The sequence below is a fragment of the Grampus griseus genome (assembly GCF_964374135.1).
Source record: "Grampus griseus genome assembly, chromosome: 12".
Taxonomy (NCBI): Eukaryota; Metazoa; Chordata; class Mammalia; order Artiodactyla; family Delphinidae; genus Grampus; species Grampus griseus.
In genome coordinates, this window is record NC_139006.1 from 9,616,807 (window position 1) to 9,638,675 (window position 21,869).

General features: G+C 42.3%; 1 protein-coding gene across 1 annotated transcript in view; it reads left to right on the forward strand.

The window, feature by feature from the left end:
- Window positions 1-21,869, forward strand: part of CIT (citron rho-interacting serine/threonine kinase) — a gene marked incomplete at both ends in the record, with an annotated part of 168,460 nt that overhangs the window by 18,110 nt on the left and 128,481 nt on the right. The window contains 4 exon segments of the mRNA XM_082667324.1: window positions 686-787; window positions 13,457-13,599; window positions 14,481-14,574; window positions 20,579-20,782. Coding sequence (XP_082523450.1) covers window positions 686-787; window positions 13,457-13,599; window positions 14,481-14,574; window positions 20,579-20,782 — 543 coding nt within the window.

A 21,869-nucleotide genomic window follows, 5' to 3' on the forward strand; every position in this document is an offset into this window, starting at 1 on the left:
ATGCAGTATACCTACCTTCACACACACAGACACACACACATTTACATCTCTGTTTATTTCTGTATCTATCTCTATATGTTGAAAACCATGTGTTCACATCGACACTTCCAAGTCCAGTCCAGCTTCACAAGGTTCATTGTAATTTTCACACTTTCCATGTTTGTAACTCTCTTCTCTGACATCACCCTTAATATTTTTCACTTATTTTATGCACCTGTGTCCATCCAGTCTACTGTGTTTGCTGCTTCCCCCTCGGTAGGTTCAGATGCCCTGCTCTAGGCCATCCCTACATGTGATGACCTTCCTCACCTTGCTTGGACCAGTCACCCTGTTCTGGGCCACCATGGCTCTCCTTGCCACCTGTCGTGGATGCTTACCTGGTGGTTTTTCTCCATCTGATGGCTTTAGGACTGAATTGCTCAGGAAGGGAAGGTAAAGAGAAAGAGATTTAGATTTAAAAGTAGTGAGTTGACTTTAAAGAAATACGTTAAGTAAATAATTGGACACATGGATCTGGCAAAAATGGTGAGCAAAGTAGGCAGAAGGATGAGATTTGTGGAATGTTGGGCTAAGTCATGGCTTTTTTAAAACAAAACAAAACTAGAATTATCAGTTTGAGCAAAGGGCATTTTCCCCATCACACTTAGTTCTTTATAATTGTCTAAACAGTTTCTTTTCCCCCTAGGTTTCATATTTTGAGGAAGAACAGAACATATTATCTCAGAGCACAAGCCCTTGGATCCCCCAGTTGCAGTATGCCTTTCAGGACAAAAATAATCTTTATCTGGTGAGTCTTTCCATCTCTCTAGAATTAGTCTGGTGTTGCAATAATCAGATAGTACAGCTGTGGAATTCAATGTGGTTCTTGCCCACGTGGCCCACAACACCTCTCATTCTTTCTCATGCTTTCCTGACTTTCAGGTGTCTTCCTGTTCTTCTTGTCTTAAATATGAAGAACTAACCCATTTAGAAAGAGCTTCATTTATTGCTGGATATTGTAGCTGTGGCTCACAGAGCAATAAGGAGAAGTCATTTATTTGGAAATAGTCTGCTGTTTCCTTTAACAGAATCTTGCTTTAAATTAAAAAAATTGAGATAATGCATAGTTATTATAAGAAAATGCAAATGCTGCAGAAATGTATGAAATAGAAGGGAACATGCTCTACCTTTCTTTCTAATCCCTTTCCCCAAGGAAACAAATGTTAATGGTCATGTATGTTCTTTCTGGCCCTTAACCACAGCTTGTGGAAAAATATTTCTATGTCTATGCGTGTAACACATGTATATAGTTTGTTTTACAAAAATGGTATATTACTGTCTACTTTGCTCTTCAGCTTGCTTTTTGCGTTGAACGATTTGTCCCTGACATCCTTCCATGTCACTACATGCAGATCTGCCTCATTCTTTCGAGCAATGCCATGGTTTTTCCTGATGTGCCTGTAGCATAGCTTACAGAATGCTAAAATTCATTTTGGGGCCTTGTTTAGGTTCTTGGGGGTTTAGATTCCTAAAATTAAAAAGGTATCCTAAAAACAATTTTTGTGCTTGATTCAGCCCTTAAAACAAGACTATCCTATTACGTTGAATGGAGATAAACTTTTGTAAAGCTCACGTCAGAGAAAAGGGTAAGAGAGAGACGGATTCCTATTTGTCTTGAACCTCCACTGGGCATTTTGGGGGGACTTTACACATTTATTTCTGACCTGGAATAAACAGTTTATTTGCCTTGGTCCCTGGCCCTACCCAGCCTTCTGAGCAAGGACATTCTCACACAGATGCGCTGGGAGACCGGCCTTGCGCTGACCCAAGTGCTCCTTCAGAATCAACAGCACACCTGTGGTCTCTGTGTCCTGAAACTTCCTTTCCTTGAATATTGTCTTGGAAGCTTTTCTTCCTTGACACCTGGGGCTTGGAACCCTTTCCTTTACTAATGACCTTGGTGTGTTTCTAGGCTCACTGGTGTTCTAGGACATTTGTTGCATACATGATATTTGTCTTGTGCTCTCTGTGTCTTGCGGAGTGCCTTGTATTTGGGCGTATTAACAGATTTATTCGTTAGCCTTCAGAAAAGCAGTTACCTTGACACAGCAGGCTCTTTGTTTGTTTGTTGTTGTTTTGGACATTTTAACTGGAGCCCTGCAAATGATATAGCACACCAGCGTGTGAGCATAATGTTAGTTTTTGAGGCCACACAGCACACAGGCCATCCTGGAGCTAGGAAGGGCTCTGATTTTTGGCAGAAGTTGAGACTCCACAGTTTTCTGGTCTGGCTTTTGCTCTGCTTTGGAATCTTATCGTTCTCTTCCTCTGAGTCGAAGAGCTCAACTTTTTTGATGTCCAATCTCATGCAGCTTCTTCTTCATAAAAGTAGCACTGTTGAGATGCTTTGGGACTTTCACACCATCGTGGTCAGTTTTGGTAGAGGTGATGGCAGATTCTGAGTGTCCTGCGTAAAGGAACTCAGATGAATGAGGGCTAGTGGTCCAGTCCCAAGCGGCAAGCTCCTGCTCAGTTCCTGCAGGGAAACCACCCTCTGCTTGTCTCTGGGGTGGCCAGTGAGGATGGTCAGCGGGGCCCTAGGAGCAACACTCGCAGTTGTTTTCATGTTGATTATAGTTGGGTTTTTTCCCCCACTGCTCAACAGTTTTCAAAGCATATCTCTGGGAGGGTGATATTTGGGCATTTTGAGAAGTTTAAACTCTTCAGTGTCACCCTTTTTATCCATACCAATTGGCCTTGTCACAGTGGTAAGAACCGTCTCTTTCTTTTTCTCAATTGTGGATTTGACTGCTGTGGACTTCTGCTTGGATATAACTTTTCTGGAATACCTTGTAGATTGGGAATATCTGCCGTTCCTCTGCTAGGACAGGCTTCCATCTGCAGGGGGCTTCCTGTTTTGGGTCTTTGGGCTGTGGGGCTTCCCTCTGGATCTTGACACTGGCATTGGCATCCTTAGCTTAGGATGGTCTTCTCAGTTTTTCCACCCACCATCTTGGGAAATGGGACTGTTCTCAAAACGAGTGTTTTCTTGCATTCTGGTTGCCTCAGCACCTTGATGCCTGGCTGCAAGGAGGTTTTTATACCCTTCTTAAGTAGCTCAATTGGGTATTACCAGTGGGGTCTTGTAATTATTTCCTTGCCTGCATTCTCTTTTCCAGTACTTTGGAATAAAATGCTTGCTAAGGGTACCGTTTTCATATGAAAAATCCAAACTTAGCATAGGAATTAAGGTATGATGATAGATCCACCGTCTCTTGTCTGCAATTCTGAAATACCCCGTACTCTGGAAAACCTCAAGTTATTTTATTACTTATTTGGCAGCAAGACCTGACTTGAGCTTTGTAGCAAAACCTGACCCGAACTCTTATTCATTCCCTTTAGAGTGACTGTTCATCCATTTTGCTGCAAGTTATGAATATGTTTGATTACAGGGTGATATCCCAGGCCCTACCTGAGGGTGTTGCATAATACAAAGCATATGCAACATTGTGCCGTCCTAAAATCTGAACATTTCTGAATCTGGAGACACATTCTGCCTGTGGCAAGATAAGGGCACTGTACGTCTGTATTTGTGTTATAACATACTGAAATTCCACTGTGCCTCTAGATCGTTAAACCTTTGAGGTTTGGGGAAACATACAAATCGTAGTAAACTCCCCTGGCAGTTAAATTAATTTGTAATGCAGTTGTTGTTTAATTGAAGATATATTTTTTCGTTCTTTATTTTTAATATGATTGATGTTATTTTTATTTTTGGCTGAGTTGGGTCTTTGTTGCTGCATGTGGGCTTTCTCTAGTTGTGGTGAGCGGGGGCTGCTCTTCGTTGTGGTGTGTGGGCTTCTCATTGCGGTGGCTTCTCTTGTTGCGGAGCACAGGCTCTAGGCACGCGGGCTTCAGTAGTTGCAGCACATGGGCTCAGTAGTTGTGCACAGGCTCAGTAGTTGTGGCTCGTGGGCTCTAGGGTGTAGGCTCAGTAGTTGTGGCATATGGGCTTAGTTGCTCCGCAGTATGTGGGATCTTCCTGGACTAGGGATAGAACCCGTGTCCCCTGCATTGGCAGGTGGACTCTTAACCACTGCACCACCAGGGAAGTCCCCAAAGATACATTTAAAATCAATGACATAGCAGCACTATTTACCATAACCAGGACATGGAAGCAACCTAAATGTCCACTGACAGAGGTATGGATAAAGAAGATGCAGTACATATGTACAATGGAATGTTACTCAGCCATAAAAAAGAATGAAATAATTCCACTTGCAGCAACATGGATGGACCTAGAGATTATCACACTAAGTGCAGTAAGTCAGACAGAGAAAGACAAATACCATGTGATATCGTTTATTTGTGGAATCTAAAAAAATGGTACAAATGAACTTATTTACAAAACAGAAACAGACTCACGAACTTAGAAAACAAAGTTATGGTTACCAAAGGGGAAAGGGGAGGAGGGATAAATTGGGAATTTAAGATTAACAGATACACAATACTATGTATAAAATAGATAAACAACGAGGACCTATTGTATAGCACAGGGAACTATATTCAATATCTTGTAATAACATAATGGAAAAGAATCTGAAAAAGAACATATATATATATATATATATATATATATATATATATATATGAACTGAATCACCCCGTTGTACACCTGAATCACTGTAAATCAACTATACTTCAATTAAAAATAAATAAAATTTTAAAAAAATCAATGAAAAAAATAGAATTCCATTTCCTGTGTATTTCTCGGTGCAGTCTCTTCTCTCCAGTGCTGTTTTTACTGTGGGAGTCCAGGCCGCCATCTTCCTTTGCCCACATTCCTGCAACAGCCTCCTAAGTGTTCTCCCTGCCATCTGTCTTGCTCTTTCCCCAGGTCTTCTCCACACTGCAGCCAAGCCATCGCGCTGTTAAAACCCTTCAAGACTCCCTGCTGCCCCCTGGGTGAAGTCCAGACTCTTTCGTGTGGTTTACGAGGCCTTTTCCTCAGATGCCTCCAGCCTCAGTGCTCACATCTCTCTCCTTTCACTTTACATTCACCCTGAGCTTCCTTTGGTTCTTTGAACTTGCCTCTGACCTTTCTCCTCACTCTCCCCTCTTTCCACGTTTACCTGACTCTCATTTCTCCTTCTGGGCTTGGGACAGATGTGACTTCCTCCAGAAACCCTTCCCGGATCTTCTGCCGTGGGAGGGGCTCCCTTCTGCTGTGCGCTCAGAGCAGCCTGTACTTCCTCTTCGTGAATGGGGGGCGGTTGTCTCCACCAGGCTACGCCCTCCACCAGGAGAGCGATGATTTCTCCCTTGCTTCCAGTAGAGCGTCCCCAGGTTATTGCTTAAGACATATTTATTGGATGAATGCATGATTAATTTCATAGAAATTTGATTTACATACAAATGTACTGAAGGTATTATGGAAATTGTATTACGTTAATAGTGTGAGTTTTGCTCTCCAAGTATGTAATTGAACGCAGACCCAGTGAGATTTTTAAAATTTGGATTGCAGTGCAAGGAAATTGAATTTGGATCCTTTTGAGTTTTGATGGTTAAAAATTGCCCATTCGTAGTTGCATACCAATGAGTGTGGCTTTCCAGTTTTTGCTACAGAAAATCATAGCAAAGGCCGTCAACGTCTGGTTCCATATAACAAGGCGAGTCGTGTATTCTATCAGGTGGCCCACGGAAGTAGTACGTTGTTGATCTGGTTCATGATGAAATCTGTTCAGTTCTGTTTAACAGATGCCTTCCCCAGGGTCCTTCCATGAAGGAGCTGATCTCTACAAAGAAAACATTGTTCTGCAACTCACCACTTGTAGCATTGTTGTAGCTAAATTCTTTGTGAGATTCAAAAGCTTCCTGGCTTTGTGCTGATACTTTTCATTCTGTGGGTCTTTTCAGTCTGCCCGTGCTCTGCTGTTACTGCCTCACGAGTCTACTTTCCCTTCTGGGACCTTACATCAGCTTCCCTCTGTTCATTCCCAAAGTCTTTTCCCCCAGTTGCACACATGGGTGTATTAGTTAAGGTATAGCCTAAGATCATGTAACAGAGAGACTCCCAGCAGGGTGGGGCAACCCTGTCATATGTGACGATTCCCTCCTGTGGCTTCCTCTGCTTTAGAATGTTGTCCTTTTTGACAGGCTTGAAGTTGGGCCATTTCATGTCTGTGTTGCACGTGGCTGGGAGGAGAAAAGAGCAGAAAGGCAGAGCAAGCAAATTCCTTCTGCGCAGGATGATGTGGAAGTGGGACACATCACTTCCTCTCACATCTTGTTGACCAGAACTTCGTCGCATGTGTACACGTGTGTACTGTCTCACTGCATCCTGTATCCAGCTAACATTCTTATTACTGTGGGAGAAGGGAAGAATGGATTTGGGGGATAAGTTAGAGTCTGGCACAGAGGTTAAAACAGCTACTTTTGTAGGTAACAGATGGGGTTAGATGCCAGGCCCCCAGCTCAACCTCTGGTGGTCTTCCTCATTACCTTTATACTGACACATCTAAAACCGTTTCTAACACAACTGTGGTTCTATTTCCTGTCTTGCTTTCAACCACAGTCATGCAATTTCATGGACACTTCCCTTCCTATGTAGGAGTCATTTGGAGGTGGACTTTTTCTAGGCAATGACCCCATGGCCTGTGTGATCACCAGTCTCTGCTGTCGAGGGTGGGAGAGAGTTAACAAATATAACTTCGTTGTTTTTTGTTTTAGTGAAATACAGCAGCTTATGATCATTGTGACAACGAGACGTGCTGTTTTGATCTCTTGGGTAAGATGATGCAGTTTTCAGGCATGTCTCAAAACTCACGAGTGTTGGTTGCTTCACAAGCTAGCTGCCCATCAGAAGGAAGCTGTTACTTAGAATATAGGTTCTTGTTTTATTCCTGTACCTTGCTTGGTCTCTCTGGAGTCATTGGCCTTTCAGGCTTCAATTTTCTCATGGGTGAAATGAAATATTAATATGTCTTATTGACTCCAATTCAGTTGCTGAGTGTGTTATTGCCTCAGGAGGTTCTTTGAATTATCAGTGCCTTTGAAGTAGTTTTTTTTTTTCGCGGTACGCGGGCCTCTCACTGTTGTGGCCTCTCCTGTTGCGGAGCACAGGCTCCGGACGCGCAGGCTCAGCGGCCATGGCTCACGGGCCCAGCCGCTCCGCGGCATGTGGGATCTTCCCGGACCGGGGCACGAACCCGTGTCCCCTCCATCGGCAGGCAGACTCTCTGAAGTAGTTTTTTTTTGTGTTGGTCTTTTGAGGCATATTTCAAGTGAGTGCATTTATTTATTTATTTGTTTAAAAATATTTATTTATTTATTTTGGCTGTGCCGGTCTTAGGTGCGGCATGCGCGTTCTTTGTTGTGACGTGTGGGCTTCTTAGTTGCGGCATGCATTCAGGATCTATTTCCCTGACCAGGGATTGAACCTGGTCCCGCTGCATTGGGAACATGGAGTCTTACCCACGGGACCACCAGGAAGTCCCCCTCTAGTGAGGGCATTTAGAGTCCCACCGTTTTCGGGGCTACAGTTTTCCTACGGTGTCCCGGTTTGCCTGGCCCACCTTCAGAGTTGCTGATCCAGTGGGGGTGGAGGTGGGGCCCAGGAATTTGCATTTCTGACCAGTTCCCAGGTGATGCTGCTGTTGCTGGTCTGGGGACCCCACTTGGAGAACCATTGTCCTGTAGCCGTAGCTAGTTTCTGGTTACTGCTTCTTGCTTCTGTTTCTTCAGTAATAGTGTACACACCTGAGACCCCTTTCCTTGCCCTCTCAGGCCAACGAATGGTACCTACTCCCCTGCTGTTACTAGTCCCGGGGTGCCTCAGCATCCCGTGTTCATTTCCTTTAACTTCACCCACACCTTTACAAATAGGCTTTTCCTCAGTTAATGGCCTCAGTTACCTAGTTTGAGTGTGCGATTTCTTGCCAAGACTCTGGATGATTTGATGCTCAATGAGGATTTTTTTGAACAGAAGGATGACTCAGGCTGGGATTCGTATTTTCTGAAATAAAGGGCCTTCACTCTTTTTCTCTTGGTCACCTTGCCCTTCAAAAAATAATTTAGGGTTTGTGCCAGGGGCCACTCTGCTTGGAGTATCCATTCCCTCCTCCCCCGTGCCAAAGATCACGAACACTGGGCAGGGCGGGTAATGATGCCAATAGCATCCTTCCATTTTCATGGCACTTTCAGTCATGCTGATTGTAGTGCAGGCGTTTCAAGGACAAGTTTCTAAGATGTGGCCAGCACGGTATGCCTCTGATGACACCAGTATGCAAATTGGGATAGAACGCTAAAGAGCTATTACATATCTACCTCGATACGCACACACATACATGCAAGCAAGCGTGTGTATGTGCATGCGTGCGCACACACAACAAATACACACATTTATCCTTTGTTCCAGACACAACACAACTGGTGGGAATTGCCTTCCCAGCACTCGGAGTATAGATGCAGACACCAGCAGAGAAGCTGCTGCTTCTTCCAAAACGAACACATGTAAGATTTGCCCTTGAATTAGCATCTGCAGCTGCTGCCATCAGAAGGGTCTGTCTCTGTTGGCCGGACCGTCTTTGCTTTAAAAGAGCAAGTCCATTATAGCTCCAAGCCAGGCTGGTCTGTCAGCTGCTGTGCTTCTCTGCCATCTGCAGGGTTGTCACATTGTTCAGGGCTGTTTCACTGTAGGGCTGTTTTCCGTCTTCTCATCTCCCTGGTCTCTGATTACCATGCCTTGGTGATCACTCTTGGGGTGGCCTGCAGGGACATCTCCCGTCCTTGCAAGGATGCAGGATCGTAGCTTCAGTGCTCATGGACTGGTTATGTTCCAGCCCTTTGTTGCCAGTGATCTTGTCTTGATACGCGGAAAGGCTCCAGGAAGTCAGTGGAAAAATGTAAGCAGCAGAAGTGAGGGGTGTATTAAAGCCAGGCTTCAAACCGGGGCGCCTCTGCTGTAGAAGCGTGTCATTTAGTTGCAGTAAGGACCCGTGATGCCTCCGCAGCCTCATCAGCATCGAGTCTCAATAAAATGCTGGGTGGAGACCTCCCTGGCGGTCCGGTGGTTAGGATGTTAGGACTCCGAGCTTCCACTGCAGGGGGCGCGGGTTTCATCCCTGGTCGGGGAACTAAGATCCCGCATGCCATGCAGAGTGGGCCCAAAAAACCCAAAAATAAACAAAAAAAAGAAACTAATAAATGGAAACATTAAAAAAAAATAAGTTCTGGGTTGGCTGCATCAGCATCACCCCAGTAGCTCCTTAAAAATGCAGATTCCTGGACCCCACCCCTGGAGCTTGTCCATGAGGTCTGGGGTTGGTCCGTGGACTCCACGTTTTTAACAAGCTCCCTGAATGGTTGAGACGAGGAAGAGACATACTTTACCCTTTCATACTGCTGAATTCTTTTTCATTCTACTAGAATTACAGTTCCACGAAGGCAGGGATTTTTGTCTGTTTTAGTCCCTGCTGTTTTCCTGATATCTGGAATAGTGCCTGGCACATAATAGGCACTCACATATTTATGTGGATGAATGTGTTTTATCCATTTAAAAAAAGTGCTTCCCCAGGTGATTCTGGTGTACACGCAGGTTTGAGAAGCTCTGCCCTAGAGGACTTGCCAGTTTTCTTGGGTTAGGAGCCACATTTCTGGGGGGAACATTGCCTCCCTGGGCATCTCTGAATAGTAAAAATCAGGCATGGAGTCATTTTGGGGGACAAATCCAAATGCTGTGAATGGACTGTCTGGCACAGCCTGGGTGGTGACTTTGGTCTAATTTGTTCATCAGTTCTGCGGACCCTGGTCTTTGGTTTACAGCGTGTCATCTGGTATGAAGACTTGAAAACTCTTGCTTTGTGACTTGATGATGCTTTTGGAGCCTCTTTTTCTTTTTTTTTTTAAATGAAATCTAGTTGATTTACAATGTCGTGCTAATTTCTGCTGTACAGCAGTGATTCAGTTATACATATATATATATATTCTGTTTTTCATATTCTTTTCCATTACGATTTATCATAAGATATTGAATGTAGTTCCCTGTGCCATACAGTAGGACCTTGTTGTTTATCCATTCTATATTTAAAAGCTTACATCTGCTCACCCCAACCTCCCACTCCATCCTTCCCCCAACCCGCTCGGCAACTACCAGTCTGTACTCTATGTTTGTGATTCTGTTTCTGTTGCATAGATAGGTTTATTTGTGTCACATTTTAGATTCCACGTATAAGTGATATCATGTGGTATTTGTCTTTTTCTGACTTACTTCACTTGGTATGATAATCTGTAGTTGCATCCATGTTGCTGCAAATGGCATTATTTCGTTCTTTTTTTATGGCTGAGTAGGATTCCATTGTATTTATATACCACACCTTCTTTGTCCATTTATCTGTTGACAGACATTTAGCTTGTTTCCATATCTTGGCTGTTGTGAATAGTGTTGCTATGAACATGGGGTGCGTGTGTCTTTTTGAATTAGAGTTTTGTCCAGGTATATGCCAAGGAGTGGGATTGTTGGATCACATGGCAGCTCTATTTTCAGTTTTCTGAGGAGCCTTCCTACTGTTTTCCATAGTGGCTGCACCAACTTACATTCCCACCAGCAGTGTAGAAGGATTCCCTTTTCTGGAGGCTCTTGATTTGGTACCGTTTTTGAAAGTGCAAAAGTGTTTTCTGAAAGTGTCCAAGTCCTGGTTCTTTATTATTTCTTTAGCCTAAACAGCAAGATCGATGAAGCTTGGCTTGACCACACACAAGCTATCTTCCCTTGGGCTCCATTCATCCCAGGATGAGTGACTGTACCCCGGTAAGATAGTTTGGGAATGGGGTAACATCTTGGGGCAGCCCAATTTACCCAGTAAATGCCCAAACTAAATTCTCCTAATGGTGTACGGTTGGAATTTGCAGTATGGTAATCTAGAATCTTGTTGGTGGGCCAAGTCTGATTAGGTTCTTTGATAAGGAGGTTTGTCGTTTAGTACATCTTTCTTGACCTCATGTTGCAGAGCATGCTGCCTAGCAGCTGTTGTCATTTTTGTTGCTTATTGATGAGCGCTTTTGAAGAAATGGAAAATTGTTTGACCAGTCAAAATTGTTTGACTAATCTAGTTTGGGCGGGGATTTTCAGCTTAGGAATTTGGATCTTCTGAATAGGAGCAGAGAATATGTATCTTTTCGCCTTTCAAAGAGATGGCTTTGATTTTCTGAACTATTTTTCACGAGTCATTACAAATAGAATCTTCAGGAGTCACCGCTCAGTGTTAAATAGTGGTCCATTCGTGAGCTCTTAAAAGTGGCCAGCAGTTGCTACATGCTTGACTTTCTCAGCCTTAAACTCGCAAGCCGTTCTATTTTTTTCACATCTTTAATAGAGCCCGATTAGAAAATTTATAACTGCAACGTGTCGTCATAAATATGCATTGTTCTTATTATATTTTAAGACATTTTGGTTCTAAAAGCATGAGTACTTCCGTTATTATGTGTGAATTTTCTTTGTGTGTGTGGATATTTAAGACCTTTTTAATGACAATATATATTTAAAACAGACGTAAAAAATTAGCATTCACCCGTGTACCCAGGGCCTATGGAGAACCAGGCTGGGACACGTGGGTGAGCTACAGGCAGCCAGGTGCCTCCTGCTGGCTCTTTGAGGACTGGCACAAGCAGCTTACGTCTGCCAAGACTTTGGGGAAAATAAAGTCTGCATATCAGCTGCCGCCCCTTCTCAGTGCTGCTGTTCTTGTTAGTTCATAAATCAGTTTTTTTTTTTTCCAGCAGTTGCAGTGCAAATGGAACCTTAGATCAAATTGTCCAGTATCTGCTTGAGTATCTGCTACGTGTAAGATGCCAGGTGACAAGGGGCCCTTGGGGAAGGCATGCAAGTCACTGGCCCCTCCCAGGGTCCCCGGTGTGGGGTTGACCTGGTGCTAGGCAGAGTCTTTACTGGACCAGCCTGGGGCCTCTGGGGACGTGTGCAGATGCTCCATATCTTACTTGACTAGAACTTTCTTCTAATTCTGGACTGAAAGCAAACAGAAGTTTGGAGGAGGATGAAGAGAATTCACATCCCAGAGTTGGCTTCTGGAATGCAGTGGTTTGTGAGATTTAGTGTTTTTTTTTTTAAAAGACTTTTATTTGAATCTTGCCTCTTTCCAGAAAGGGTTTGAGACAGTTTAAAATAAAAGACATTTAAAGTGTGGCTATGAGCCACACTTTAAAATGGGAAATCAGAGCAAAGGACAGGAGGGGTTGACGTGGATGCAGAGACGGTCAAAATGGGTCCCATCTTCTCCCAGCCAGAGCAGAGAGGATGGTGCCGTGAATTCAGGGAAAGGAAAGGACTCGAACAGCAGTGGAGGATCTCGTGGCCGCCAGGCACAGCATTGCGAGGGACTCAGTCTTATCCCCATTTTACAGAGGACAAAACTGAGAGGCAGAGAGGTGAAGTCACCGGGCTGAGGTTTGAAGCCTCTTGGGCAGATGAGCCTCCAAGCCTCGTGTTGACTCAGGAATGTCACCCCCGGTTATCATCAGACGGAGGAAGGATTTCAGTTTCTTGGGGTGGAAGACTTTCTTTTGCTAATCAAACATTTTCCCTGAGGCTGTACTTTATATTCTTCCAGGTTTTTTCCCTTAAGTATATACTAACAAATGTAATATATGTTTTTTTAATCACAAAAAAGTTTTACTGTATCCTCTTTAGGGCATCACTATATATCATCATAGATGGCTTTCCATGGCAGAATGAATAGATCGAGTCCATTCATTTTTAGTATCTGCCTCTTGTCCCATAGTTTAGATAAATCATATTTTAGCAGTCTCTTAGTGATGGCTGTTTGGGTGATTTCCAGGGTTTCTTTTTCCCATGTTACAAACAATGCTTCATTGAATCTCTTTATCTGTCTATCTCCAAACTACTGTAAGTTCCTGTAAAATAAATCATCGGAAGCAGAATTACTGGTTCAGAGGGTATATGTTCACACTTAAAATTTTTAACAGAGATGGTCAGGTTGCCTTCCACACTGACTGTTTAAGGAAGAGATTGTATCATGTTTATTGCCCATCTCCTGTATTCTGCTGGGTGCTGAGGGAAATGCAGAAAGGATGCAAGAGGATTTCTTGCCCTCCAGGAATTTCTGTCTATGCTATGTACCTAATCCTAGGGAATGTCTGGGGTGTCTCCTTGGGTGGGTGGGTGAGTGGGTAGATTTAATTCAACTTTTCAAGCTTGCCTTGCAAACATTGCACATGGCGTTTAGGATTCATCTTTCATTGTATTGATTCTCTTGGGTAATGGGTGTAACTTCCTTAGGGCAGGGACCTTGTCCTACATGACTTACAGTATGTCTCATGCATCTTCATTGCTTTGTGGAGACATTGTAATTATAACATGTCAGGTAGTATTCGAGGACCCAATTGAGAACATTCCCCCTTTTTTGGGTGTATGAAGAATTAATAACTTTGGCATTCTATACAGGTCATGGAATATCAGCCTGGAGGGGATTTGCTGTCACTTTTGAACAGATATGAGGACCAATTAGATGAAAATATGATTCAGTTTTACCTAGCTGAACTCATTTTGGCTGTTCACAGCGTTCATCAGATGGGATATGTACATCGGTAAGTGAGGCTCCCTGGTAGTTGACTGGGGATTTGTCTGTATCACCTAAGAGTTCCTAAAATAGAGTGAATGATTTCAGCATGAAAATAATGCTTCATCCAATTTTTAGCCCATCTTCACCATAATTTACTGAAAGCAAATTTTCCAAAATGGCAGATGTTTCAGCTTACCCATTCAACAGGGAAATAGATTTAAAATTGTGACATTCTCACGTTTGCTGGTAGGATCTGTCAATGCGCCTAATAAGACCGGGAGCTCTTGCATGGGTTCTCTGGGTGCTGTGGTAGGAAAACTGAATTTGATTTGTGCAAGGAGGCAGCATACCCCGGAGGAACAGAAGTGTGTGTAGTTGTACTTCTGACCTTGCCCGTTAGTAATTGACAAAGGTGTGCCCCCGCATCCTCGGTTGAAAAGTGTTTCTTTACATCTTCACTCAGCTAGTGTTTTACGAGCATCTGAGAATGTTGTGGGAATGGAATGATGGTTAGACCAGGAACCGAAAATCCTGAATAGCGTCTCAGTTTTTCTATTGACTAGCCACATGGCCTTGGGCACATCCCCTAGCTTTTTGTGGCCTTAGCTCTCCTGAGGTAAAATGTGTGTCTCGAGGAGAAATAATCCATCTAATAACATTTATTTTGTTCCCTTTCCTTCTCTGCTTCCCTTCTCCTTCCTCCCTCTCTTCTATTCTTTCTCTCTCATTCTTTTACTTAAATTTGTTTTGCAAAATGCTTATTATGTATGTCCATCAGTAGGGAGGTCTGTATGGCAAAACCACAGGCACTAAGATTCTTGGCTGAAGGAAGATCCTAGGTTAGCAGTTGCTTGATGATTGTCATAGAGAAGATAACACTAATTTGTGGCCTTGATTTTCTTACAGAGACATCAAGCCCGAGAACATCCTCATTGACCGAATGGGACACATCAAGCTGGTGGATTTTGGATCAGCTGCTAAAATGAACTCAAATAAGATGGTAACAAAATAGAATAAGATAACTTAATAGAGCTTATACTACAAAGTGTTCTGAGGTCCTCATAAATTTGGAAAACATGGGATAAAGTTGAGTGACATTCTGGAGCCCTCGTCTGTCAGTGTGTGAAATGATTTCTCTGCAGGGTGGGTGGGGACGGGGACACAGCGATTTTCCAGACTTACTTGATCTGGTACCCTTTTATGTAAAATACCTGTTAATACCCTACAAAACATTTTTAGGAACATTCTTATAGTTTGGATTAAAAGATGGGAAAATGCTTATTTTGTTTTTCCCTTCTTTTTCCGTGCTTGTTAGTAGATTGTCTTCTGTTACATTTTCTTTTTCACTTTAAATATTTTGGTGAAATGTAACCTTATTTATCTCAAATCCTCTATTTCCTATGCAATGAAATTGAAAGTAATCACCAGAAAATTTGAACCAAGCATTAAGCATTAAGAACCAAGTACTCAAAATGTCGATTCTAAATCCTGGACCTTTGGTAAAAATTAAGCTGTATTCCACATGCTAATAATTATTAAGCTGTATTCCGTGTGCTAATAGGAAGGCAAGAGGGAGCTATTGAGGTCAAGAGTGAGAATACTTTAGGAAAAAGATAAAGTAAAAGAAAATTAGAATTTAGAAACCTAATAAAGTTGGTACATACTAAAATGTAAATTTTCAGGTCAACTATGCAAAAAAATGGTAAGTCTAAGAAAAAATTGACTTAGATTTTAAGACTAACTTCCCAACTGAATCACTTGGTGATCTGGACAAATCCTTAGAAACTTGGGCTTTTATTCTTCCTCTAGAAAATACTGGGTCTAGTTAAAATGCAGAAATGAAGAGGTGAGGGGTGGCTGCGCTTCAGAATGCCTCCTGGGTCTGAGAGTTTAGTCCTTATGAAGGGCAATATATAAAATTTCCTTTTTTTCCCTCAAGTTCCTTGGAGGAAAGGTGGGTATTATTATGTTGATGTGAGGAAAAGGATCCGGGTTTTGTTAACTGTTTGCATTCCAGGGTTTGGCCTCCCTGTTCTGCAGATCTGAGGCCCACTTGACATAACTTCCTTCAGGTTCAGGCTCTTGGAAAAACAGGCTCCTTACCTTGTCTGAGGTCAGGGTTTTTCCACCTTAGCACTGGTTGTTTTTTATCCCCCCCCTCAGATTATGTGCTTATAATCTATTACACTTGATCATTACGTTAATAATTAGATTAGAGTATCAAAGAATTTTATGTTTTAAAAATTATGTACAATTCAGAAACAGGCATGAGGGCTTCCCTGGTGACGTAGTGGTTAAGAATCCGCCTGCCAGTGCAGGGGACACGGGCTCGAGCCCTGGTCCGGGAAGTTCCCATATGACACGGAGCAACTAAGCCCGTGCGCCACAACTACTGAGCCTGCGCTTTAGAGCCAGCGAGCCACAACTACTGAGCCTGCTCTCTAGAGCCCGTGAGCCACAACTACTGAAGCCCGTGTGCCTAGAGCCCATGCTCCACAACAAGAGAAGCCACTGCAATGAGAAATCCGCACACCACAACCAAGAGTAGCCCCCGCTCGCCACAGCTAGAGAAAGCCCACGCGCAGCAACGAGGACCCAATGCAGACCAAAGAAAAAAAAAAAGAAGAAACAGGCATGAAAAATTAGGTATTCAATTTAGTGGAATGAAGTACAGAAAAAAAGTTAAATCATGCAAAGTTTTATCATCTGGGATTCAAAAACCTATACCTTGCATTAATGACCTTAATAAAATCAGGCATCTAGAAATAAAATGAAGCCTAGATATGTAGTCAGCACCTCTGACATTTTGGTCTAGCGAATTCTTCGTTGGGGGTGGTACTGTCCTGTGTATTGTAGGATGTTTAGCTGCATCCCTGGTCTCTACCCACCGGATGCCAGTGACACCCTCCCCTCCAGTTGTGGCAACCAAAATGTCTCCAGACATTGCCCAGTGTTCCCTGGGGGACAGAATCACCCCTGGTGGAGAACCTCAGCTGTGGACTGAGAAGCATCAGAAGGCTTATCACTTCGAGCTGGCAATGTGTGTTTGCGATAAGAAAACCTACTGAGAAAACTCCGTTATGATCCAGAGTCACTGCTTGGGAAAGAAATGGGAATAAAGAGTAAGGTCCTATCTCTGCATCTGGAATCGCTGTCTTCAGAGCCCTCGGTGGAGAGACAGGACTCCTCTTCATTTTAAATGTCTATTTTTCAGTGCTGCAAACTGCCCTTTCCAATTCTGCAAGCGGTAGCAACACTCCCTTCAGGCGGGGAGCCTCCGGAGGCACTCAGGTTTATTTGCCGCTCGATGGTCAAGGAGATAATGGCCCTCAGTCCTACACACTTGAGAATGTTGTAGCTCCTCTCCTCTTAGAGAATAGCCTCCCCAGAACTTTGTGCTCTTAGGGCCAGAATGTGACAAGCAGATGAGAAGGAATTTTTAGCACTGCTTTAAGTGCAAAGGCCCTTTTGTTATAAAAGATCAACAATTTGCAATCTAGATCAAGTATGGATACAGAACTATACTTTTTTTTTTGTATTTTTGATCAGCGATGGTGGGTGAACCGTGTTTCCTTTAAATAGAATGTTTTATAGGTCTAAAGTAGGTTTTAAAAGTTTTTTTTTAGTACTCAAAATATACTATGTAAAATATAGTTCACACTTGCTGAAATTGTTGTATGTTACCTGAAATCCATTCATCCTTTTCCCTACCACCTGCCACGTATGGTCATTGTATTTTGGATATTTGTGAATCTTAGATCTGTTGAGTTTCCCATCTTCCATTGTCTTTATATTTAAGCTTTTTAGCCAGAATGTTGCTTGGGAGTATTTTCATTATGTTCCTCCAGGTGGACCATACTGCCTGGAAGTTTGGGTGTTGAGCAGGGATGTCACCCACTTCACCTTATTAGAATCTCAGAGAATGGCAAACAGCTAACAGTTCCAGTCTGTCTCACTCAGCCCTTGTGAAAACAGTTGTAAGGAGATTATAAATAAAGAGCATTATATAGCATGTTAAGAGATAATCACTACCATTTAGCAGTTGGAAACCCATAGGAGATAGCCCTTTTTGAGATTTATGGAGGAGTGAAAAGATTTTATTACTTTTCCATGAGAGGAACAACATAGCGAGAATATTTTTTCTGGCTGCTTCTGCAGGTGTGTGTTTACCCTGGGCAGCTAGAGGAGTAAAGTTAGGTTTGAAACAGTTTTACGTATAAGCATTTTTACAGGAAGGGGATTGGGAGGAGGAAGACTGGTTTTCTTACCTTCTTCTCCATCTGCTTTCTGCTTGTAAAAGAATCTGCTGGGTTAATCCCCTCCTTCCCTCCTTTCTTTTCTTTTCAACCCTCTGTCTCTCGAAAATGTGACAGACTCTTCTGTCTCCTAGTCATTTTATTGTTGTCTCCTCCTGAACTGGTATATTTTCTTTCCTGTCAATACAGGGAAAATTAAAGTTCAGTAAAACTGGGGCCTTGTCAGATGGTTATACTGCAGTCAGGCTGCGCTCCTAGTACACGGTCCCACTTTTAATATCTCACCCAGAGTAGCTGGCTGTGAATTGCCACCAGAGGATAGTGAAAGGATCTTGCAAAATCCTTATCAAGATGTGTCAGATTACATGTTGAACAGGTTTAATGTACTTGGAGGTCAGTAACTAATGGAAACTTAGGAGCCATTAATTTTCATTAAAAGTCTTTGTTAATTGATATTAATTACTGTGGTAGGAGAAGTACAGAAAGCAAGCTAGGGAATTTTTTTTTTAATTTTGGAAATTTACAAAATTGTTAGACATAAATGTGTATAATCACATACCTGTTATGGGGCAGAAACAGTTGCAGAGTTATCCAGCTCTTTGGTAAGTCTAACCATTAGTTTGAAAATGAGGCATTGACAGTTTATACCTTTTGCTGGGTCGTGCTGATCAACATGACCCAGTCAACTTCCTTTCAATTCTTTGGTTGTGAGTAAGTGACCAAGCCCTGGGAGCTGCCATCTCCTAAGGATATTCAGGAGAACTGAATTGTCCCCAAACAATCTAGTGTGATGATAAAATAAAATCTAATACATAGAAATGATGAATATTTGAGGATTGTGTATTAATGGTTTTGCAAAATAGGCATAAAGGGTAAGCATTTAATCAACTATACCGTGGCATTACCAATACCTAGTCAAACCAAGATGTAACAGTTTTTCTTCTCTTGTTTTGATATTTTAAAGATATTGTAAAACAACTATACCCCAATTTAAAAAAAAAAGATACTTATTTCTAGTTGTCAGCATTCAGGATTTTTTTTTTCCCCCCAAATCTTGTAATTTAATCTCAGTTCTGTGCTGAGCTCATTAACACACACACATTAAAAGACAGAAGTCTTGGCTCAAGCTTCGCGAAATCAAGGCCTCCCCTTGACCAAAGCTACACTCATTTCCTCAAGCTTAAGGTGTCCTGTCTTAGACCAAATATTTTCTCCTCTCTCCTCACTTTAGTCCCTCAGCACAGGCCTGTGGGTTTCTTGGGTGGCGTGACCATCTAACTTTCCCAGGCATGTGTTTGCAGTGGAAGCCCTGTTGCTCAAAGTGATGGCTGACTGGTGTCAAGAATAACAGTATCACACTGCTTTCTGGGTTTAGGGTTTGAAAAAAGCCTGTGATGGGCCTGAGGGAAGGGGTGAAAAGAGAGGGAGTAGGGACAATGATTTTGTTTCCTATAACAATGGGTCTTTGAGGCAGAGGAATAGACCAGATTAAAGTTTCGGGCTGGAAGAGCTTGGGTCTTTGTCACTGGGGAAAGGAGACCTCTTAGCATCTTCTCTAAACATTGACTTTCCTCTCAATCTCCATTCAAAGCAAAGCAAAGCAAAGCAAAGCAAATTGACGTTCTTGATATAAAGCCCAGCCTTAAAGGTACGTGGCCATACCTATAAAATCTCTCAGCTCACTCAGGGGCAATTAACACCCTTTAATGGGGAGAGAGTTCTTTTGCACCATGTAGCTGCTGCTGTGAGAGAAGCCTTTTTAGATGTAGGGTTATTGGACAACTGGTCAACCCAATATGTGACTAACATCAGGCCCTCTCTGTTTTGATGAGGAATAAGGTTAGAGAGGTGATCCTTAGACTTCAAATTTCATGATTCAATAAAACTTCAAGACAATTTTGAAGACCAAAAGTTTGCCAGCTTACTAGGTTGCCTAGGAAGGAGTGGGGGTGAGGGGCAGAAAACATACCCTTTTCATCTGCATCATTTCAAGAAACAAAGTATGTTTAAACACTAAACCAGTCAGAAGGACAAATTCTCAGAAATAAGAACAGTTCTTTAAGTGGAATATATTAGCTTTATAAAAAGACCTCGTACATTGTCCTGATATTTCTTTGTCAAGATCAGGTGCTTCGGTACCATAGGATTGGAGGGCTCTGGGTCTCTGAACAGTGGGGAGGGAACCACAGAAACGGGATTTCGGGGTGAGGAAAATGAACTCATTAACATTTGACCTCTGGTAGAAATTATTTATCATGTCTTGCCCTGCGGGGGGGCCGAATAGGAATGTTGACTCCAAATATTTAAACTTGAGATATAACACATGCTTGCAGTATTGTGTTGCCAGCTAGCTGCCAGTTTTTCAATAATGAGTAGATCTTTTAGATTCATCTTTACATGTTGTTATCGTTTTACTGTTTTCATACGTAAGAGATGTTCTGTCATATCAGTAAGATGTATCAGGAACGACATCTTCCTTTGTAGGCATATACCCAACTCTCATTTGTGTAACTAAATGTATGTATCATCAACAACCCTGGGCCCTTTGCCTTTGGATTATATTATGTGTTTGTTTTTTTTTTTTTTAAAGTTAGTGAATCATTTGCTTTTCCTGATGCTGTGCCACTTGACAGAAAGTTCAAGTGCCTGGGAGAATAGTAATCAGTGGCAAATCAGCTTATGTCTGTTGGTAATCCATTTGAGGATAATTGAAAATTTGCTGTGTTCATTTTATTTATGGGTTTCCAGGTGAATGCCAAACTCCCAGTTGGGACCCCAGATTACATGGCCCCTGAAGTGTTGACCGTCCTGAATGGGGATGGAAGAGGTGCCTATGGCCTAGACTGTGATTGGTGGTCAGTGGGAGTTATTGCTTATGAGATGGTTTATGGAAGGTCCCCATTCACTGAGGGAACCTCAGCCAGAACCTTCAGTAACATCATGAATTTCCAGGTAAAGAGCCATTATTAGATTTTGAAGTAATATTGAGAAATGTCGTTTAAAATTGTGCGAATGAAAGTTTATAATGTAAACCAGCAGTTCTGGATAATAACAACTACTTTATATAGCATTTTACGCCAAAAGCGGTTCTAAATGCTTTATTAATTGTATTATATTGACTCTCAGCTGCCAGTAATTATAAGCTTATGCCATCACTTTATGTACCATTAAAAAAGAAAAACTGCTGCCCATTAATCTAGGCTATTTCATTGATTTCAGTGTTGTCAAATGTGAATAAAATGGGAGTCTTAAAATTTGTGAAATATAGTTCATTAACTTGGCGAATCCTCAAACAATCCTGTGAGGTAGATGATATTATTATTTTCATTTTACAGATGAGGAAGCCAAAGCACAGAGTGGTTAAGTAACTTGCCCAAAATAGCACAGGCAGTCTGGCTTTGAAATCCATGTTCTTATATGCAATACTGCTTAGTACTGCTGGCTGTCAAACATGGTAGTAAAAGTCAAAGACATGGATTAGAAATACAGTAATAGATACATAAAGTAGAATGAAACCTATTTTCTAATAACTGTATTTGTCACTATAGTAAGCCCATTTCTTAAGGATATGATGAATATCTATGTTTTAGTTTCAACCAAAAGGAAAAAGAATGTATTTCACAGGTTTTTATATATCATCCAATTTCTTCCTGGGATGCTTAATGCATATTTTTCTATGTATAGTACACTTTCAGTATGCTTAATACATACATACATTATTTATTATTCCGGAGTCTACTCCTGAGTTAAAGTTTCCCCTGAGATGATGCTTGGGGCTCATTTGTTTCCTTCATTTCCATCCATTCATTCAGTAACGAGTGAATTGCACTAGGCACTGTTAGGTGTTAGGTACCAGGTTTGCAGTTATGGGCAAGAAGGAGAAAGGCCCTCTCGGCCTTCTTTCTCCATCATCACACAAATCAAAATACACCGTGTATGTGCAAAAGCAGAACACGGGGAGCACGCAGGAGGGAGTGAGTGATAGGGTGGGAGAGGGAGGCCGGGAGGTAGGCAGGGAAGAGGGGCTGAGGTTGGGGAG